Here is a 17,186-nt window from a genome sequence, read left to right on the forward strand (position 1 = left end):
TCTGGCATGTGAATCTGAGAGGGCTGATGTATAGAGTATTGGTTACAAATCTGAATAGCTCCGAGTTTCCCCAACCTCTATTACCCTGTTCTCTATTCTCATCCTTTACTTCTGTGTTATGGCTGACCACCAGGCACACGTGCAGTTTATTGGCTATTAGCTTGTTTGCCTTATTGCCTCTCCGTTATATCACATACCTAGATTTGCTAGGATGTAGTTGGCTCTATCACTTTCGATTGGGCATGTCTGTCCCTATAAACTTGTTAACTTATGTAATACTCGTTTGTGTCTGTCTTCTAGTTCTTGTAACCCTCACGTTATTTAAGCCAGCTTGGCCACTTTTATTGCTTTTAGCAGGCTGCTTCCCTGATAAATGTTCCTTAAATTACCACTTTCAAGGTACACCACCCAACCCACTTACTAATGTCTCTGGTGTTGTCTGCTGCAAACTTGACAGTGTTGACCACCACCGAGTCTTGAAGCAGGGAATCATTCATCCTCCATTTCTTCCTGCTCTCAGATCTCCTCCTGAACTGGCCAATTCCCCATCAGTGGTCTGTGTTCAGAAAGCATTTGTGGACTTTGGTCTACTGACTTAAGCATGCTTATTATTTGTTTATCAATAAGTAGTTAATCCTAAGGTAGATGTGGAACACTGCTGAGAAATGTGAGTATTGTTTGCCAAGGGGACGGCAATGGTGCAGGCATCAACCAAACCCTAGTCTTTAAACTATTGCTTCCTGTTATCCAAATGTACTGATCTGATGCTTCTGGAGTTTGTCCTACTGTTGGACTGTGGGGGTTTGTCATTAGATACTGGGTAAAATGTCTATATTTTTTCATTACATCAATATATATTTTGCATTTTAGGGTCACAGAACAATGACACCAAAAGACAGTTTCTTCTGGAGCGATTGTTGGATGCCGTTAAGCAGGTAAGATACAACAATTTCATGTAAGTAGTGAGAAAATACTGATTCTGTGTAGTACCCAGACCTTAAAGTGTAAATTCGGAGGTACCTGTTTAAATGTATAGTTGGGTTGCTGTATTGCTCTTAATTAATATGTGCCTTGATATTGGCAACTGTTATTTGGCCACCTCCATTTTCTGTCTCTGAGTGTTTGCAGTTCACGGTGCCACTGGATTCAAGCTAACCTGGCTGATGAGGGGTGATACCCCAAAACCGGTCCCAGGATGCTTGTTTCCGGTCTAGGGAGTACCTGGCTTGGCAGTTCGTGTTGGACTGTTCCAACGAGGAGCAGGGTCAAGAATGATTTGCATATGGCTGGTTCCAAACTGGGGTGGTATGGTGAGCAAAAACAATGATGGATTAAACCCAGATCTTTGTGACTGGGGCTAAATGTTTGCATTGTTCAGCATTCCGTCCATCATTTGTTCTTTTTGTCCATACAATAAAGATAGTTTGTCTTAATGCATGGGCCTCTTTTACTCAGTGTGACCAATATACCCAGGTTCTGCAGTATTTTATTACAAGAGCTTTAATGCTTAGTCTCATGCAAGGTAATCTATAGCAGTGTCTTAGAATCACTAGCTATCTCATTTGCAGATCAGGTTCCAAACATAATTTAATTTTTAATTGATGATTATTTTCTCTAATAATATTTTATTTCCAACAGTGTCAGATAAGATTTGGAGGAAGAAAGGAGATTGCTTCAGATTCCGATAGCAGGTACAATCGCCTTTTTCAGTATGAAAAGTTGTTTATAAGATGAAGCAGATATTCCATTTTCAGTCTGGTTCCCTAATAGGAAGCCATGGGGTAGATAGATTTGTACAGGCGTGATATTCATTAGACAATTTTTAAAAGCAAGTCACGTTGAGTTTTCTAATTTTCAACCTCTTTAGCTTTGCATGCTTGTTTAGAATATATATCTATCAACTTATGATATTGTTATGATGCCAATATATTTATTTCCAATTTTTATATAGATTGTACTCTAAGCACTTTACAAAGAAAGATCACCCAAACCATTTTTGATCATTTTGCTTATGAATAAACGGTTAAATAATTAATGCTCAAAGAGAGGTCAAAGACAAATATTAAACTGGTTTGTATTTTAGGGTCCTAGGCGCGTGCAATGAAACAATATTGCTAGGGTATATTTAGGCTTCCGACAGGGGGCATATGGCAAAGCAGTACTTGCTGCATCAGGGTAATCATTTTTAAACAGATAGGTTGAGTACAGTGCTAGAGTATTTGAAACTCTACACGGGGTATGTGACACATCAAGGGAAACAGCACAGTTTGTCCTGGAGCATGACAGAATTGTTAGATATGTATTGGAGAAGAAAGAGGGTAGGCATGCAGGACGATAGGATAGAGGACTGAGTATGGGATTTCAGCTGCAGATATTTAAACAATAGTGCCTAGATAGCGGAAAAGGAAAGCAAGGCAAACCTGAATAGTGGTTTAATCCGTTGATAGGGTGTGCATTAGATACCAGGGACTGCAAACGGATGTTAATTCTTAATAAGATTTTTCAGGAATCGATGGTTCATTATTCTGTTTTTAAAAGATGAGAAGGAAGGGCGCAGATCGTGAAAAAGCTTGAGAAAATTTGCAGGATTTAATGTACAAGGGTGCCAAGTCGAGAATTCTGGAACTATGTAGTTTTCTGTTTATGCTGAAATCTTACAATTATTTTTCAGGTATTTTGATGAATTGATATTGAGTTTGTTTACTAATGGCAATGCATGGTTGTATTTTCTGTAATTGGTGATCAGTCATGCCGAGCTACACAAATTGTGGAGAGGCCTTTCATAATTGACATCTTGTAATCAAAGTTGGAGGCAACTCTGACCTGAACTACCAGAAGCTGCCGATAATCCTTGTGGGTTCAGCATGCAGCCTTTATAAATAATCTTATTGAGATCATGCCCAATGTTAACCATTGTAGTTTCTGTACTGTGACTGTTTCTGAAGCACCGGCTGGTAGTAAAGTAGAGAGTTAGAATCAATAAATTGGTTGAGTTGAGGGGCCGGATAAATTGCCAGGGTATTTACTGAGAATGGGTGGCCAGAGAAGGGGAGCTGTACTTCTGAAATCCAAAGCTGATTTTTGGGATCTGCTTTGGAGTTCGGAAGGACAGCTCTCTCTTCCATTTATGAGGAAAGCTGGAACATCACCCAGGGCCAGAAATGCATCAATGAATGAATAAAGATTTATCAAGCGTAGCTGTCACGCAGCAGGACATCAAGGCCCTGAAATCTTGAGCAACACTAAGAGAAAGGAAGGTAAACAATGATTATAGGGGAAATAGTCCTGTTTTGAGATTCTTTTTTGAGGATCAATACTCTAGTGATGGCGACCGGCAGTATAGATAGATATATCTAAAGTTTAGGAAATGTGATCCATGAGACTGTTTAGGTGGCAAGACTATTTCCTGCAGTACCTTCAGGCTAAGGGGGTAAATGACTTTGAAATTTTAAAACAAATTTTGGGGTTGTGATTAATCTCATCTGGAGTGTTGGTTCCCAGGTTGACACTATTCCCTTTGCGATTTTCAACTCGAATCTGGCTAATTAGGTGCATCTTCCTTCCTGAAGTATTTGAAGAAGAGGTTGTCTTGTTCCTAATGAAGTCCAAAATCGTTTTGAATGGTTCTATGTTAATTTTATCAGGTCTTTTAGGAATCTAGACTTTGTTTTGAATACATTGGTTTTGTATCTTATTTCTACTTTTTTGTGGTTCATATTCGGAGGAGGTGACTGGAGTTTTCCCCATTTTTAGGGTGCATGAGTTTTGTCTCTTCTATGTTTAAAGTGGGAGAGACATACCCTTAAGAAAGAGAGCATTCATCTTTGATGTTGGAATTTACATGAAGAGTGGGAGTAGAAGGTGTGGCGGGGACACGACCGCCGCCGCGACAGACTGGAACTGGTGGGATTCACCGCCCTCTCTTCCCCTACAGCAGCCGCTGGACCGTTCAGCAGAGAACGCGTGGTATCCCTACCCATCACAGGACTGGACGTCGGAGTCGGGACCGGGCTCCTTTAAAACGAACTACTTCACGGACGAAGCCAGGCCCCCTGATGACGTCCTAGCAGAGGGCGGGATAAAAATAGAGGAAACCCGGAAGACGACGGACGGCGATTCCCTGGAGGCGGACGGAGTGTTGCAGTGGAGAAAGGCGAGGAGTTGGGAAGAGGAGCGACCTGGAGAGGAGACCGAAGAACAGAGAGCCGAGCGGAGTGGAGACGACCTCGACAAGCCAGGAGGCCAACGATCCTACGAAGCGCCCCGCCACGTTCCCACGGGAGGAGCGTGGCTTGAGCAGGTACGGGGGAAAGTAGCGGGCTGGGTGGGAAGGAAGACGTAACCACCGCCTTGAAAGTACTTACCACCGGACTAGAAAGCTCTACATTTCCCCTCCCCTCACTGAGCACGTACTCACACAGTTACGGTACCTCGAGCACGAGAGCACTTGGTTTCCCTCACTCCCGGCCCCCGATTGTTAATAGAGCGGCTCGGTGTCCTAATACCTGGTCTCTTCTTGTCTTGCATTGTGTCATTGGACCGAACACCCCGGAGCCCGCCCGGAAGACGGAAGCAAGTCCCTAAGCCTAGAAGGAAAGACTACACAAGAGACACTCAATCTGGAGTCCCCTCGCAGAAGCATCTCCCCGGCGTCAAATACGAGACGACGAATAACACGTCAAAGGACCCTGTTACCAAAAATAAAAGCCTCGTTGCAACGCACTGGTTTGGTTGTAGAGTCTGTTCCTAGCACCCCGCCACAACTGGTGTCAGAAGAGGGATCACCATCGCAGTCCGTCTGTAGTACCGAGATGGACGCTCTCATCCAACACCTCATCAAGGGGCAAGAAAAGCTGGAATGGGCGGTGCAGAGGCAGATGACATCGGCCCAGGCAGATAGAGAACAATTTCAAAACACCATAACGGCCCAGATTGAAAGTCTCCAGAAGGTGGGCCCTGTGGCTACGGTTGCACAACCTGTGGAGGTCCGAGCACCGACCCTTCCAAACCCATCTGGGATGGCGTTACAAAAGTTTGTCTCCGGAGAAGATCCAGACGTCTTCCTCATGAACTTTGAAAGGGCCGCCAGGGCCTTGGGGTGGCCTGAGGACAAATGGCCTTTCTTCCTGGCCCCCCTCTTATCAGGAGAGGCGCAGTTCGCGTACCAGGTCGCCAACCCCACCGGGAACTCCCCATATGCGACCATTAAGGAGGTCATCCTAGATCATCTGGGTATAGATGGGGAAGCATATCGCCTTCGCTTCAGGAAAGAACGGGGTACCCCTGGGGAAAATCCAAAGACATTGTTCTTCCGGTTAAAAATGGCGGCCGACAAATGGTTACGTCCAGCCTCCAGCACGAAGGAGGAGATAATGAATCGAATATACATGGAGCAGTTCATGGACTCGTTGCCCTATGCAACTCAACGGTGGCTAAAGCAGCACACAGGACTTACCCTAGAACAAGCCATAGAAATGGCCGCTAACTATGCTCGGGCCCAGCCAAAGACTTTGGGGTGGGAGACCGAGAAAACCGCAAAAGGCCCATCACTGATGAAAGTGGAGAGGAAGGGGAAGGCAGCAGCGGAACCTCCCCGACCCCGGCCTCTGAGAATGGAGGGACCAACGACCCGGGGACCCCAGTGCTTTGATTGCGGCGAATGGGGTCACATAGCAAGACTCTGCCCACGAAGAAAACCTACAGAAGAACCAATGGAGGTCGGATACCTCCCCCGGACCGTTCTGTATTCTGCCGAATTTGGTTCTTCCTTCTACGTGAGTGTAAGGATGAACGGTTTGAAGGTTCAGGCCCTGTTAGACTCAGGCTGTAGACAGTCCGTGGTTCGCAAGAGGCTGGTACTGCCCTCACAATATGTCACGGGTACCCAAGTGTACATACGGTGTGTTCACGGGGATGTCAGGCCCTACCCCCTTGCCCAAGTGACCCTGACTCATGCAGACAAAGAACCATACAAAGTAAGGGTGGGGGTGGTGGATTCCCTTCCAGAAGACATGATACTGGGAGTCGATAACCCGGGATTCTTGTCCTTGTTCCAGAGGTCCCTGTCTCTTTCCCCCCCCTCCGGGCCCCATTCTGTACCTGCACTACTCTCCCCGGACCCATGGGTATTAGACCGCAGCTTTCGGTTCGCGCAGGCCAGTGATCCCACGCTGGTCAACGCGTGGGAGAGTGCGCATGCCACCCACGATCAGGATCCGAGAAGGTATCCCCGGTTTAGGATCACAAAGGACCTTCTGTATAGGGAAGGGGAGGAGGGAGGGGATGCCCAGTTGCTAGTACCGGTGTCCTTTAGGGACCAGGTACTGTTCTTTGCACATACCCACCTGACGGCCGGACACAGCGGGAAAGAGAAGACCACCGACAATATCCTTAGACATTTTTATTGGCCTGGAATTTACAAGGACGTGCAGGAATATTGTCAGCGGTGTGAGGTATGCCAGAAACAGAATATACAGAGACCACCCGCTGCACCCCTGCAACCTATGCCCACCATAGGCCGACCGTTTGAGAGAATCGGCATGGATCTGATAGGTCCATTACCCAAGTCTACCAGGGGTCACGTATATGTGTTAGTACTGGTGGACTACGCCACCCGGTACATAGAAGCCTTTCCCCTCTGGACTCCCACAACGGAACACATAGCGGAGAAGTTCATTGAGCTATGCTCTAGAGTCGGATTCCCGAAGGAGGTCCTCACGGACCAGGGCACCCCGTTCACATCCAAGCTAATGAGGGAAGTCTGCAAAACATTGAATATACATCATCTGCGCACATCAGTGTACCACCCCCAAACAGATGGGCTGGTCGAACGCTATAATCAAACGTTGAAAACGACACTAAAGAAGATGCTCGTTACAGAAGGTGCGGACTGGGACAGGCTGTTGCCGTTGGCGCTCTATGTCATACGAGCCCAGAAACAGAGCAGCCTCGGTTACTCCGCCTTCGAACTTCTATATGGTCGACAACCGAGGTCCTTACTAGAAATTACGAAGGATGCCTGGGAGAGGGAGGAAGAGCAAGAGCAACGGTCCTTATTAGACTATACACAGCACCTCAAGTCCAAGTTAGGCAAACTGCGAAACCTGGCGTACTCCAACTTGGAGAAACAGAAGGAAAAACAAAGAAAGACCTATGACCGAGGGACCAAGCTACGGTCATTACAGAAAGGGGACTGGGCCCTGCTCCTACTTCCTCCTATCGCGGGAAAAGGGAAACACGAATGGAAGGGGCCTTACGAAGTGATTGATACCATAGGCGACACGACCTACCGCCTGAAGGTGACGGCAAACAAAGTTCAAACGTATCACATAAACTTATTAAAGAAATGGATTGGGCCCCCTCCAAAAGCATTGAACCTTCTTATTCCCACCCGCAACAAGCAAAGCACCTTGAACGAGTTGATCATCAATGAAGAAATGACACAAAAGCAGAAGAAAGACCTAGGGGAGACGCTGTTACCCTATCAGGATATATTCTCGGACATCCCGGGAAAAACGACGTTAGTGGAACACAGCATCGAAACACAACCCGGAAAACGAGTTAAGTTAAGGCCGTTTCGTATCCCGGCGGCCCGTAGACAAGCCATAAAAGCAGAAGTAGACGAGATGTTACGGCTTGGGGTTATCCGCCCCTCAAAGAGTGATTGGGCCTCCCCCATTGTGATGGTCCCGAAACCGGATGGGTCGAGGAGATTCTGCATGGACTTTAGAGCGCTGAATGCCATATCCTCGTTCGATGCCTACCCTATTCCACGAGTGGACGAGCTAATCGAAAAACTTGGCGAAGCAAAGTATACCACCACGTTGGACCTCACAAAGGGGTACTGGCAGGTACCTCTCAGAGAAGCAGACAGAAAGAAGACGGCCTTTATCACGGACGAAGGCCTCTTCGAGTTCACGGTTCTACCCTTTGGCCTCCATGGGGCGCCTGCCACGTTCCAGCGTTTGATGAATACCATACTCCGGCCGTATCACACATTTAGCTCAGCCTATCTAGATGACATCGTCATTTATAGTACCACCTGGCCAGAACATCTACAGCATCTGCAGACCATCCTCAAAGCCCTACAACAGGCGGGACTGCATGTCAACGCAAAAAAATCCCGAGCGGCTTTTCACAGCGTAAACTATCTGGGTTTCGTATTGGGTGAAGGCACCATCACACCCCAGATGAACAAGGTTCGAGCTATCGAGGGGACCCCATTCCCTCGGAACAAGAAAGAAGTACGGGCGTTCCTGGGTCTAATAGGCTACTACCGCCGATTCATACCTAACTTTGCGGACCTAGCAGCCCCCCTCACGGATCTCCTAAGAAATGATGTAAAGCCCCGAGAGATTCTAACTCCCAGTGAGAAGGCACGACATGCATTCAACAGTCTTAAAACGGCTGTCACCACCCACCCCATCTTAGTGACCCCTGACTTCTCCAAACCCTTTATTCTGGCCACAGATGCGTCTGACCTAGGCATAGGGGCGGTGTTGTCCCAGGAGGGGGGTGATGGGTTGGAACACCCAATACTGTATATAAGTCGTAAGCTATTCCCTAGAGAAACCAGGTATCCAACCATAGAACGGGAGTGTCTCGCAATCAAGTGGGCCATAGATAAATTACAATATTATCTAGAGGGCAAACCGTTCATTCTTTATACTGACCACGCACCCCTCCGGTGGATGTGTCAAACCAAGAGTCAAAACCCCCGCATACTTCGATGGTTCCTCTCCCTCCAACCTTATGCTTTTACTGTTCAACACAGGAAGGGGAAGGAGAACGGGAATGCGGATTACCTGTCCCGAGTCTTTCCTCTCCCCGATCGGGAGATTCCAGGGGGGGAGGTGTGTGGCGGGGACACGACCGCCGCCGCGACAGACTGGAACTGGTGGGATTCACCGCCCTCTCTTCCCCTACAGCAGCCGCTGGACCGTTCAGCAGAGAACGCGTGGTATCCCTACCCATCACAGGACTGGACGTCGGAGTCGGGACCGGGCTCCTTTAAAACGAACTACTTCACGGACGAAGCCAGGCCCCCTGATGACGTCCTAGCAGAGGGCGGGATAAAAACAGAGGAAACCCGGAAGACGACGGACGGCGATTCCCTGGAGGCGGACGGAGTGTTGCAGTGGAGAAAGGCGAGGAGTTGGGAAGAGGAGCGACCTGGAGAGGAGACCGAAGAACAGAGAGCCGAGCGGAGTGGAGACGACCTCGACAAGCCAGGAGGCCAACGATCCTACGAAGCGCCCCGCCACGTTCCCACGGGAGGAGCGTGGCTTGAGCAGGTACGGGGGAAAGTAGCGGGCTGGGTGGGAAGGAAGACGTAACCACCGCCTTGAAAGTACTTACCACCGGACTAGAAAGCTCTACATTTCCCCTCCCCTCACTGAGCACGTACTCACACAGTTACGGTACCTCGAGCACGAGAGCACTTGGTTTCCCTCACTCCCGGCCCCCGATTGTTAATAGAGCGGCTCGGTGTCCTAATACCTGGTCTCTTCTTGTCTTGCATTGTGTCATTGGACCGAACACCCCGGAGCCCGCCCGGAAGACGGAAGCAAGTCCCGAAGCCTAGAAGGAAAGACTACACAAGAGACACTCAATCTGGAGTCCTCTTGCAGAAGCATCTCCCCGGCGTCAAATACGAGACGACGAATAACACGTCAAAGGACCCTGTTACCAAAAATAAAAGCCTCGTTGCAACGCACTGGTTTGGTTGTAGAGTCTGTTCCTAGCACCCCGCCACAGAAGGTTACTTATCTCTCTGTATAAATGTATTGGTCTTTGATTTAAGAGATGTGAGCAAAATGTTTCTAGTGTCCCTTACTCAGGCAATTTGCATTTTTCTTGCATTTTGGGTAGTCTAATAGCACTATGGCAAGAGGGGCTGTTGGGACTGCTTAGTGGCAATTACGTAATAAAGATTTTACATTGCTAGAGTCAGGGTTGCAAGATTTAACATATTTTGCATTACAGAATCCTTACTGATAATTCAATAACTGCATGTTGGGGGGTGATATTTTGCCTTGCATTGTTGATATCTAGGTCTGTTTGCACAGCAGTTTACTGCGGGGTCTCATGGAGAGGTGAAGTTGCTCTGAAAATCAACACTTTCTCTGCCACTCCGGTGCAATTAGAATGATATTCGCATTGGAATGTTTAAGTTTGATAAACACTGAAAGAATGAGTGGAATTGGTCAAAAGTCATACAAATTTGTTTTTGACCAGTTGATCTAAAGGGCATTGGCCAACGACTGAGGTTCCCACATTCTCGATCTGAGCAGCAAGTCTGCTTGATAATTTGAAAGACTTGGTTGGTGGACTGTTTGAATTGCTAAAAGCCAGGCCCAAATCACTTGGGATTCCAGTGCTAGGAATTTTGATCTGGTGCCACCATGCATGTTTAGACACTACATAATGGTTGTGATGTCTGTTTGTATTTAAATCCTATTTGTTCTTAAATATCGTTAAAAACTTTAAGTGACAGATAGACTGCTTTAAACTCCAGGATATTTATATGGTAGAGCTTTTGTTTTTCAAGCTTTCAATTGTGAGATCTTGCAGATTGGCTCCTCATCCTATCAGGGAAGCATTTGTCGGGCTGGCAGATCGTGATGAAATGGAGCTCCCTTCAGGGGATTGTTTCTCTTGCACTACCATTTGCCGTTTGAGAGACTGTTTTCACTACATTGTTAAAATCAATCTGTCCTCTTAGTCGTCTTTCCACTGGGACCATTGGTCCTCTTTGCATTGTTGTAGCTCTACTTTGGGCACCAGCAAAATACATCATGTCCTGGTCCCCAATATGGATGACATCTCTTGCACTGTTGTTTGCGGTGCTTGCATACTTTCCTCCCTTTTCTGTGTTCAGCATTGCTCTGAGGTAGTTGAAAACCGTACAGGGTACGGTGTTGATTTCTCGTAGGTGATGTGTAAACCTAGAGTATGTAATAAGTAGTCAGTGGTGTTAAAATTCTGTAATGAAAGTGGGGATCCATAAAAAAAAAGTAATATACTATCTGACCTTGGATCAAAGATACAAAATTAGTGAATCATTTCATTAGGATATGTTGCGGGCTGCCATTTTATGGCGTCTCGATTAGGATGAGAAATAAAACAAAAGGAGGGCCTTAGAAAGGACTTAAACTTATCACGCCAGCGAAAAAAACATATGTTTTGTCAGTCAAAGTAAATGTAAAAGGGAGTTAACAAAAATGAGGGCACAATTAGACTACCTGGCTTCGGCTACAGCTTTTGTTTTGAACAGTAAGCAGAGGTTTTCTGCACAGAAGTTGGTATTTGGATTTTTAACTTAGCAATTTGCCAATCCAGAACTATAGTCACAATATTGAATCCAAGAATGGAAAGGTGCTTGATAGAGAGGGAGCTAAAATATTAAAAGTAAAAAAATTGGGTCTCTAGTTGGCAGAGGTATGCACTCCGTCCAAGTAGGGGCCACAATCCTAGTCAGGCTAGATACACACTTTTAATGAACCTGTGCTCATTCTCATGTAGCATACACAGAACTGGCAGGCTTAACTTAAGAGGCAATGTGTAAAGTATTTGTGAAACACACACAGTAACACAATAAAAACACCACAAAAAAACTCCACGTAGGTTTAGAAGAATAGAGAATAATTATCAGAGTAAAACAAGACCACAACGACAAAAATTAAATCAGTAGAAGTCGAGATAAGAATTTTTAAAGACAAAATGTAAAAACAGTGCTTCGAAGTCAATAGAGCTAAAAGTTTCCTTGAGGTTGCAAGGGACTGAGGTGAATCCAAAGTTCAGGCTGACTGCGACAGAGGGCAGGCTCGCTATGAGACTCACACAGGCCCGCTGAAAAAGTACCTTGGATGGAGCAAAATGTCAATGCTGAGGGCACGATGTATTGATTTTTTTTCCACACAGTCGGGCCACTGTCTCATCGCTGATCTCCGTTGAGATGAAGGCAATGCATCGCCGTTGAAGGACGATGTGTAGGTTCAGACTGGTGCAGGGGTGACAATGTGCCGGTTTTGTAGAAAACCTGCTGCAGAACCCACTTCTGAGGCCCAGAACTGGAGGAGGCACCTCTGGCAAGGGTAGGACTCACAGATGGCAGAGTTCAGCAGCACCAGCAGAATTGCAGGACATCTTTTATGTTCGTGAGACTTCAGGAAACAGGAGGCACGCCCTTGGGGTAACACTGGGTTCAGGTGAGATGGGTCCAGTGTTTGTCTTTAGCAGGGCAGAGATCAGCAGGGCAGCTCGGCAAAGCAGAGCTTCAGTTCCTCAGAACAGCCAGTCAAGGCAAAGTGGCAATCCTTATAGCACAGCAGTTTTCACTACAGCAGAGTTCTTCCCAGTTACAGTAGCGTACTGGTTTGGTAGGGTCAGAGCCCCAGTACTTGTACCCAAATGTGCCTTTGAAATAGGGGAGTGACTTCAAAGCAGCTCCGTGAAGTGCACAGGTCCCCTTTCATCCCAGCCCTGTCTACCAGGCTATCTGTGGGGGGTGGGGGGGGGGTGTAAGTCAGTTGTATGAGGACAGGACACAGCCTATTTAGATGTAAGCGTGGGCTCCCTATCCATGCCCATGAAGGCTATCCGAATGCAGATGAGTCCTCTGTCACAAACACCCTTCCTATGTTTGTGGCTCTCTAGAGGGAATGCACAAAGTGTAGCTGTCACCCAGCTCAGATGTGTTTTGGAGACAGGGTACAGGCACAGAGAGCTAAGTTTAGAGCAGAGAAATGTCCACTTTCTAAAAGTGCTATTTCTAAAATAGTAATGTCAAATCCAACTTCACCATTCCAAAGATATGAAATATGATTAAGCTACTCCTTTCTAATCAGGAATCACGGTTTTAAAGTATTTTAAGGAATTCTCAATACTATCCTATGAGAGGAGTAGGCCTCACAGTCGTTGAATAATGAATTTAGATGTTTGTCACTACCAGGACATGTAAAACTTAAAAGTACATGTCCTACCTTTTTCTTACAAAGCACCCTGCCCATAGGTCTAACTAGGGCCTACCTTAGGGGCGACCTATGTGTAATAAAAGCGGAGATAGTGGCTTGGCTAATGGTTTTAATTGCCAAGTCAAAGTGGCAGTAAACTGCCTTCACAAGCCTTGCAATAGCAGGCCTGAGACAGGTTACAACGGCTACCTGTGGGTGGTACAATCCGTGCTGCAGGCTCACTAGTAATATTTATTTATTTTTAGTTTAAGAAGCTTTTATTAATGAATTAATCAACATAAAACAAAGGGCAAAAAATGTAACAATATTTGAGAGTAACCAACATGTGAAATAAAATATGCCATAAAGCATAGCAGAAAGCTGTTTGCATTTTAGGGTTTACATTTGAAAAAAGGAGGGAGGGAGAAAAAAGGGAGGGGGAGAGATACAATATTTTCTGTGACCAAGAATCAATTAGCAATAAATACTCAATAGAACAAAAAGGGATATGATTAACATATTTTCAGACACATTTACAACGCTAATAACTACTAAAGGGGATAAAAGCAAAAAAGTAGAAAATCATGGAGGCCGGAAATTTTCGTAATTATTACTGGAGACCTGAGTGATTGAAATCTTATTTAAATAAATAGTTAACGGTAACCAACATAGGTCTCTATTTACATGTGGATTACAACAGTAGGCAAAAGCAATATCCAACCTATGATAGTGAAATACAGTGTTCCACCAAGATTTGACTCTGATAGACTTCCCGTGAAGAGAAGAGTATTTGATAAAGGAATATATAAATTAAAAATAAACTAGATTTGAGACCAAACTTGCAACCAAAAAGAAGCTACATGAGAGCATGAAAATAGGAGGTGGTACAGGTCAGCGGAAGAGTGGTCACAAGACCAGCAAGTCTTATTATTAGAGTGTGTGAAATTAGCAATGGAAAGGGGGGGTAAAAAATAGTCTGTGGTATAGAAGAAACATAGATTGAGTGGTGGATGCAGATCTAGAGCTGTTTAGCGATCTAGTCCATATTTTGCTCCAAAAATCAATGCTCCATTTACAACCCAAATCTGTTTACCATGTGAGTTCTAGCTTAGTTTTCCATCGCTCCGGATCAGCAGAATTAAAGAATTTATAAATCAGGGAGGTTTTTAGGGATACTGATAGAATTTTGAGAATCGGGTCATGTGAAGACAGAGTCCCCGGGATGGAGGGAATAAAAAACTTCCAGAATTACTTCCATTAGTAATGAAAATGTATCTAAAACTGAGCGGTGATATTGAAAAGTAGCTTGGAATTGGGGATAAGAAGCAGGGGAAATGCCGTCGAACATGTCCTGGACACAGATAATTCCTTTAGTTCTCCAAGAGTGCCAATACAAAGGTCTATTGTTAATGAGAAGAAGGCGATTATGCCAAAGAGGTGAACGCAAAAATGTGGTCCTGGATATTATCTTTGGTTGACAGAGAGGTCTTAACAGTGAGCAAGTATGTTTAAATAGTGGCAGAGATGTGAAAGTAGTTTAAGCCGTAAAGGCAAGAATCTCCGAGATAGAGAAAGGGGAAAATAAGCAGCGTTCAGTGTAGACCCATAGAGGGGTGAAAGAGGAAACATCCGTATGAAGCCAGGAGGAAACTTGTTTAAGACCGAAAGCTTTGTGATACAACCTAAAATGTGGAAAGTTTATACCTCCGGTACATTTTAGTTTTCTAAGATAGGATAAAGAGATTCTGGATTATTTATTTTTCCACAGAAATTTGGAAAGGTGGGAGTCAAGTTTTTTGAAATACAGGGAAGGAATGTGAACTGGGATCAGTGAAATGATATATGACATAATAGGAGTAACCATCATCTTGACAGAATCCAGGAGTCCCCACCAAGAAAGAAAAAGAGGATTCCAGGAGGAGAGTAGATTGGAAACACGATCAAGACTTTCTATCATATTTATTTTAACCGAGTCCAAAATGGAGTTAGTAAACCATAGGTCTAGGTAAGTTATTCCAACGAAATCCAGTTTGGTCAGAGTGATGTTTGAGACTAAATTTAGTTATGGGAAGAATTTCCGTCTTATCAGAGTTGATTATCTAGCCAGATACCGCTGAGAAATCTGAAAATTCTTGTAATAATGAGGGAATAGAAATTTCTGGGTCTGATATAAAGAGCAAAATGTCATCTGCATATGCAGAAAGTTTCAAGTGGTGATCTCCATATAGAAAACCAGAAATAGAGGGGTTATAACGAATGTGAGTCAGAAAGGGTTTGAGAGATAAGATAAAAAGAAGAGGAGATAAGAGGCAACCTTGTCGGACACCACGATGAAGTGAAAAATGTTTTGAAACAAGACCATTCACAATAATAAAAGCAGTGGGAGTTGAATAGAGAAATGAAACTAGGGAAATTAATTTTAGTCCAAAGCCATGCCAATTAAGTTCTTTAAAAAAAACGGCCATTCGACTCTATCGAAAGCTTTTTCTGCATTGATAGATACAGCAGCTGGGAATAAGATAAAGTAGGTGCTTTATTTAAGACATTAAAAAATAGCAGAGAATTATCAAAAGTTAATCTGCCCTTAACAAAAACACACTGCTCTGCACCGCTTAGATGATGAAGGAATGATTCAAGACGTAATGCTAATAGTTTAGCAAAAATTGTATAATCTACATTTATCAAGGATATAGGACGATAATTTTTACAGAACTTGGTATCTTAATCTTCTTTATGGATAAGGCAGATAGAGGCTTCCAAAAAGGTACCACTCGCCTTACCGACTGTGCTGAAATGTTGAAAGAGATTAAAGAGTTTGGGGAGTAGGAGATTGGAAAAATGCAAGTAAAATTTTACCGAAAAACCATCTGGGCCGGGGGATTTATTCTTCTTTAGTGAATTTAAAGAGCGATTAATCTCCTGGAGCATTATGTCTGAATCAAGAGAGTTGAAGTCAAGATCTGTGGATGAAGGGGGAGAGACACTTCCAAGATAAGAGTCAATAGAGGGTCTGATGAGGGTGCTTCTGGAGTAAAAAGTCGTAAATTCATCTAGAATGTCTTGATCTTTGAAAAGATGTTGTCCAACAGCTGACTGAATAAAGTCTATCAGGACTCTCTCTTTCCTGGACTTTAGATATTTAGCCGAGAGTGATCCAACCTTATTACGACCCCCATAATATCAGGCACTACTACGGAGTAGAATAGAAGAAGCATTCTCATTAGAAATCTTGTTAAACTCCAACTTTGCACGAACAAGCTTCTGCAGAATGGAATCTGATGAAGTATAAAATTGATATTCTAAATGTTTGATATTGGCTAGCAGGGCCTTATGTTGAGTGAGATTACGCTTCTTCTTTCTGGAAACAAAATCAATGATGAAGCCTTGAGCAGCAGCCTTTAAGGTATCCCAAACCAAAACAGGAGATACAGATGGATCTCCATTAAAAGAAAATAATTCTTCTACAAAGGAAGTGAAGGAGGAGGAAAAAGCTGGATCCTGTAAAAGGAAATTGTTAAATCTCCATCTAGAGGATTTGGGCTACGGATGTAGCAAGTCGAAATCAGCGATCGTCGGAGCATGGTCTTAGATCAAAATGGGTGCAATCGAAGAAGAAATTAGATTTTGAGCTAAAGGTTTAGAAATGAAGATGTAATCCAAACGAGATAGGGAGCCATGAGGAGGAGAAAAAAAGGAAAATTCTGTTTGATCTAGGTTATATAGTCTCCAGGCATCTAGGAGGTGTGTCTGCGTAATTGTACTATGAAATTGTTTGTGGGTTTTGTGAGGAATAAAACGTACTGGTGACTTTCGGTCAATAAAAGGATCCATGACTTGGTTACAGTCTCCTCCAAGGATAAAAAAAATCAATTCTGTGTTGGATACATTTATTTGTAATAGAAGGCCAAAAATCATAATCTGGTTGGGTTAAAGAAATGTTATTGTTAATAAGTAACTTAACCAAAATCCATCTACCATCCGTATCTATTTCTTGTGAAGTAACAGAGCAGTTTAACTTTTTATGGCATAAAATAATAATAAAATTTTTCTTTGAAGATGCAGGAGAAACAGGAACAGAACCAACCCTATTGCGTTTAAGCTTAAGAGCCTCACTATCTGACAAATGAGTTTCTTGTAAGAAAACTAAATCTGGATAATAGGAGGCTAAATGTGAAATAATTCTCTGCCTCTTTATAGGGTTAATACAACTTTTTACAATCCATGAAACAACTC

General features: G+C 44.3%; 1 protein-coding gene across 3 annotated transcripts in view; it reads left to right on the forward strand.

Annotated features, from left to right (window-relative positions):
• The window catches only part of SNX29 (sorting nexin 29), a 1,557,993-nt gene that overhangs the window by 71,840 nt on the left and 1,468,967 nt on the right, over positions 1–17,186 (forward strand). For all 3 annotated transcript variants that reach the window (XM_085632108.1, XM_085632106.1, XM_085632107.1), the window contains exons 2-3: positions 871–935; positions 1,639–1,691. In XM_085632108.1, the coding sequence (XP_085488234.1) occupies positions 871–935; positions 1,639–1,691 (118 nt within the window). The remainder of the gene's footprint in view (positions 1–870; positions 936–1,638; positions 1,692–17,186) is intronic.

This window comes from Triturus cristatus, chromosome 10 (genome assembly GCF_964204655.1).
Source record: "Triturus cristatus chromosome 10, aTriCri1.1, whole genome shotgun sequence".
NCBI classification, from domain to species: Eukaryota; Metazoa; Chordata; class Amphibia; order Caudata; family Salamandridae; genus Triturus; species Triturus cristatus.